At 53.4% G+C, this 5,484-nt stretch overlaps 1 protein-coding gene across 2 annotated transcripts in view; it reads left to right on the top strand.

Annotated features, from left to right (window-relative positions):
• Window positions 1-3,679, top strand: part of ZNF70 (zinc finger protein 70) — an 8,735-nt gene extending 5,056 nt beyond the window's left edge. For both annotated transcript variants that reach the window (XM_017498070.2, XM_037727695.1), the window contains exon 2: window positions 1,025-3,679. In XM_017498070.2, the coding sequence (XP_017353559.1) occupies window positions 1,104-2,444 (1,341 nt within the window). In that variant the 5' untranslated portion in view covers window positions 1,025-1,103 and the 3' untranslated portion in view covers window positions 2,445-3,679. The remainder of the gene's footprint in view (window positions 1-1,024) is intronic.
• The last annotated feature ends 1,805 nt before the right edge of the window (window positions 3,680-5,484 follow it).

Below are 5,484 nucleotides of genomic sequence, written 5' to 3'. Positions count from 1 at the left end.
CAGGAAGTGGATTGGAAGGACCAGGTGTGAAGGAGTTGGGCTGCCACAAGATCCTAAGAAGGGAACCACCATAATCAGGCTTGTGTTTTGAATATTTGACTCTAGCGTTAGTATAGGACATTCATCAGAGGGAGAAGTGGAAGCCGGGGGTCAGCAGCTAGCTTTGAGGCCAGCGCTGAAAAGATCCCAGGAGGTAGCACTGAAGTCTGAGCTGCAGAGTGACAGTGAGGACTGAGAGGCAGAGATGCCGTCCGTGCAACCTCAGGAAGTACATAGGATGGGACCAGTCGGGTGAGAATAAGAGTGGCCATGCTGACTCCGAGGCTGGGGCACCTGGCTGGAGGGAGTGCGGCTGACCTAGTGTAGAAGGAAGAGCTCTTTTTCTCTTTCCCAGCAAAACCTAACCCCCGATGTCACCCAGTAGCTAGAGTTTTGCTCCTTTTCTGCAGGCTACTTCCTGGTTTTTGTTGTTGTTTGAGACAGTCTTACTCTGAGCCCACGTTGGAGTGCAGTGGCGTGATCTCTGCTCACTACAACCTCTGCCTCCCATGTTTAAGCGATTCTCCTGCCTCAGCCTCTCTAGTAGCTGGGATTACAGGCACCCCCCCCCACCACACCCGGCTAATTGTTTTGTATTTTTAGTGGAGATGGGGTTTCACCATACAACCAGGCTGGTTTTGAACTCCTGACCTCAAGTCATCTGCCCGCTTCAGCCTCCCAAAGTGCTAGGATTATACGCATGAGCCACCACACCCAGCCCTCACTTCCTGTTTTAGCTCACCTTTCTGAACATCTTCAGCCCATAGAGTCTAGACACCATGATGTGGCACTTGATTATGTCTGTCTGGCCTTCAGTTGTCTCTGGTAAGCAAAACTTGCCTCTAACTCATTTGGGATCATCTTCAGGGCAAGATTGTGTCTTAGATGTATTTGGTTGTTTCCACTGTAGATTCTAGGACGGGAAGCAGGCACATATGAGCTCCTCGACTCCCCGACTTGACAGCGTTCCCCGTTTTCTTTTCAGATTGTGAAAACAGTGAGTGTGGCCCAAAGAAGAACATTTTTAAAGAGATACAACCATTGGGGGTGATAGCAGACTCACAATGGAGGTTCCCCCAGTAACCAAGTTTGGCCAGACCTTTGCATTTGAGAACAGGTTAGAGTCTCAACAAGGACTTTTCCCAGGGGAGGACCTGGGGGACCCTTTTCTTCAGGAAAGAGGTTTGGAGCAAATGGCCGTGATCTACAAGGAGATCCCTCTTGGTGAGCAAGGCGAGGAACATGGTGATTACGAGGGCAATTTCAGTCTGTGCTCAAGCCCTGTTCAGCATCAAAGTCTCCCCCCAGGAACCAGAGCCCAGGATGATGAGCTGTTCGGCCAAACCTTCCTCCAGAAATCCGACCTCAGCGTGTGTCAGATAATCCACGGTGAGGAACCCAGCCCACCCGATTATGCAGACACAGACAGGGGGGACTCAGGACCTAATGCACCTCACAGAACCCCACAACCAGCCAAGCCGTACGCGTGTCGAGAGTGCGGGAAGGCCTTCAGCCAGAGCTCCCACCTGCTCCGACACCTGGTGATCCACACCGGGGAGAAGCCCTACGAGTGCTGTCAGTGCGGGAAGGCCTTCAGCCAGAGCTCCCACCTGCTCCGGCACCAGGTCATCCACACCGGGGAGAAGCCCTACGAGTGCTGTCAGTGCGGGAAGGCCTTCCGCCAGAGCTCCGCCCTCACGCAGCACCAAAAGATCCACACCGGAAAGAGGCCCTACGAGTGCAGGGAATGCGGGAAGGATTTCAGCCGGAGCTCCAGCCTCAGAAAACACGAGAGGATTCATACGGGAGAGAGACCTTATCAGTGCAAGGAATGTGGGAAGTCCTTCAACCAGAGCTCGGGCCTGAGTCAGCACCGCAAGATCCACACCCTAAAGAAGCCTCACAAGTGCGATCTCTGTGGGAAGGCCTTTTGCCACAGGTCACACCTCATCCGACACCAGCGCATCCACACCGGGAAGAAACCGTACAAGTGCGATGAGTGCGGGAAGGCCTTCAGCCAGAGCTCCAACCTCATCGAGCATCGCAAGACCCACACCGGCGAGAAGCCCTACAAATGCCAGAAGTGCGGGAAGGCCTTCAGCCAGAGCTCCTCCCTCATCGAGCACCAGCGCATCCACACCGGCGAGAAGCCGTACGAGTGCTGTCAGTGCGGCAAGGCCTTCTGCCACAGCTCCGCGCTCATCCAGCACCAGAGAATCCACACCGGCAGGAAGCCCTACACCTGCGAGTGCGGCAAGGCCTTCCGGCACAGGTCAGCCCTCATCGAACACTACAAAACCCACACCCGGGAGAAGCCCTACGTGTGCAATCTGTGCGGCAAGTCCTTCCGGGGCAGCTCGCACCTGATTCGGCATCAGAAGATCCATTCTGGGGAGAAGCTGTAGAAAGAGGAGCCCACGCAAAGCCTGTGCCAGATGGAGCCCTTATCCACGTCGCATGGTCTCCAGACCCCGCCTACCCCCCTGATGCTGATTGGAAACCCTCCGACCTAAGCGCTCCTGAACCTCCCGCTAGCAGGAAGGCCACGCGTGTCCCCTGCCAAGACCGCCAGCTCTCTGCAGGTTTCCTGCGTGGAAGGGAAGGCAGGGCAATAGGGAGGGCAGCTGGAAAAGAGAGCTGGCCTTCAGTTTCTCCTTCGTGCATTGGACTCCCAAGCCTACAGGATTCCATTTTGTCCTGGCTTCACTTTTGCCGGATTCCGGAAGAATAAATGCCAAGAGGGAGAAAGTCGAGTTAAACCCAGGAAAATATCAGATGAACTCTTTAAATCAGGCTGCAGCCTGGCACTTTTAGAAGACAGAAACCACACTCACAGTCCAAATCAGTGGAAGAAAGATGGATTCAAAAGTAGATATGTCAGCAGCAAAGTGGAATTTTCCGACTGGGTTGGGCATTGGTAGGAACAACAGAAACAGGTCAACAGAGCAAAGGCAGGTCTAGAGGGTGGATCTTGGGAGTGGGGGTGAGGGTGGGGAGCCCCTGGGCATGGTCTTTTAACCCTCTCCTTAGCCCGAGGTCAGTTTCCCTCAGACAGCTCTGTTGCAGGAGGGTACAGGTTTGGTCCTGTTGGCCAGAGGATGTTTGACACCTGGCTGTGACTCAGCCTGGGCACCGGACATGTTTGCCCTTCAGGAGTAATCTCTCTGACATGCAGTGTCCCCAAGACCACAGTGTGCCTTGGACATCAGCAGGGCTGGGTCTGGTCTGGTCTGGCAATGATGCAGCCCTTCTGTCCCAGTGTCAGGGGACCTGGGAAGCTGGGTGGCTTGTTGGAGGAGGCTGTGGTCCAATCAGAAGCTCTGGGTTCAAGTCCCAGTTCCACCCCCTCCTACCTGTGTGAAATTGAACAAGTCCTGTAACCTCCCCAGGCTCCATTTCCCCATCCAAGAGTTGGGTAATGGGACCCAGCCATGTGCCTCTAAGGGTTGGTGCCAGGCTGTCATTTAGAACTCGGCCACAAGTGAAAGTGGTTTGGCAACTATGAGCAGTCATGGTGACTGAGGACAGAGACCCAGAGTGACCCCTGCCCCACCCCTGTGCATTTGCGCAGACTGGAGAGATGTTCCCATTTGGTGTCTGAGCAGTGGGACCTCTCATTGAACAGGGCTTTCCCTCCCTCCGCCCCTTACAGCCTGGGCTGTGTGTGCCCTTAGATGCAGTGTCCCGCACAAGGACACTTCCTCGTGGACGCCGTCCTGAGCTTCCTATAGTAGCAGCATCATTCTGTACTTCCACATTCTCTCTGTCCTCCCTGCCTGCCAACTAGAGTTCACGTGGGGCTTGTTTAAACAGTACCATTGCCTGTTTCACCTGGACCAGTTCAGTCAGCCCTGATGGTGGCATGTTTTAAAGCTCCCCAGGTGATTATAACTTCCTAGTGTGTGGCCAGGCTGTGGGCCCTGTGCTGGGCTTTTTTTTTTTTTTTTTTTTTTTGAGACAGGGTCTTGCTCTGTTGCCAGCCTGGAGTGCAGTGTGGGATCTTGGCTCACTGCAACCTCTGCCTTCTGGGTTCAAGCGATTCCCCTGCCTCAGCCTCCCAAGTAGCTGGGACTACAGACATGCACCACCTCGCCTGACTAATTTTTTATGTTTTAGTAGAGACGGGGTTTCATCATGTTGGCCAGGATGGTGTCAATCTACTGACTTCGTGATCTGCCCGCCTCAGTCTACCAAGGTGCTGGGATTACAGGCGTGAGCCACCATGCCTGGCCGTGCTGGGCTTTCACGCACCCCCTGACAGCTTCCAATGTCAGCCTGCTGGCTTTGGATGAGCAGAGCTTGAAGGCCATTCTGTCTCAGTGCCCCCACTCCTCACTCCACCAACCTGGACCCTCAGGGATGAGCTCAGGTAGTGCTGGTCAGCTGGGCGCTTGGAAAGTGTGTGTCCCAGGCCTCGGGGATCTCTTTAGTTGTGGCTTCCCTTGGGCTCAGAGCTAGTGGGGAAGGAGGCAGTCTAGGCTGTTTTGAAGTTCCCTAAACATTTATGGCTGGGCTAACATAGACTTATCATAGTAGCAGTGGCTATTTCAGCTGATCAGAAGCTCAGCATGGCCCTTATGCCTAGTTTTGATTAATAAATATGGGAAAGCCGTAATTGTTACTAAGTGGGGCTTGATAGGCCAGAGATTTCCAAATGACGGAAATGATGGGCTCGAGAGGTCACGGTGAGAGTTCTGGCCATGCCTCTGTCTAGCCCCTGTCTTTGCTACGTGTGTGAAAAAACAGGGGCTAGACAGAGGCATGGCCAGAACTCATTTAATCAGCCTCTATTGTCCACCAGAACCCTCTGCGTGACCAGCTGGACCAACTGGGTGGTGCCCTGGGCATTGCCTGCAAGTGACCTGTCTCTATCAAGAGTGAAGAGAGAACGCTAGGTTGCGGTGGGGACAGCAGGCAGCACCAGGCAGGGGCCTCTGAAAGATCTACCTCCTCTTTACCCTGCCCCGCTCTCCCACCGCTACCATCGGGCAAATGTCTGTTACCTACCTTTGGTCTCTCCCTCCCCATCCTTCCTGCACACCCCAGCCAAACTGATTTTTAAAGCATCACTTTGCACAAATCACCACACTCCTTAAAACCAACTTTCAGGAGATTTTCTGCACATAAACCCTCATTTCAGCCAGCCTGGTTTCCCCGACTCTGAGCAAGCCACATGGAGTTTAGGCTGCCCCTGCTCACTCTGGCATTACTCCCGCCTCATAATTCTGTCCGTTCTCGAATTTTGAAACATGCACTTTCTCCTCTCCCTCCCTCCCTCCCTCTCTTTTTCTTCTTTTTGTGTAACAAGGAGGTGACGATCCCCCTCTCCCCCAAGGGTTAACAGATAAACATGATAAAACCAGGTACTTTTCTTTTTTGGAAGTATGAGCAGAGCCTCCTTCCTTCTGTTCAAATTCTTTCCTTGTTTTATTTTATATGTATATA

The sequence above is a fragment of the Cebus imitator genome, unplaced genomic scaffold, assembly GCF_001604975.1.
Source record: "Cebus imitator isolate Cc_AM_T3 unplaced genomic scaffold, Cebus_imitator-1.0 Scaffold237, whole genome shotgun sequence".
Classification (NCBI taxonomy): domain Eukaryota; kingdom Metazoa; phylum Chordata; class Mammalia; order Primates; family Cebidae; genus Cebus; species Cebus imitator.
Note: the sequence above shows the minus strand (reverse complement) of the source record. Positions and strands in the feature narration are given on the sequence as shown.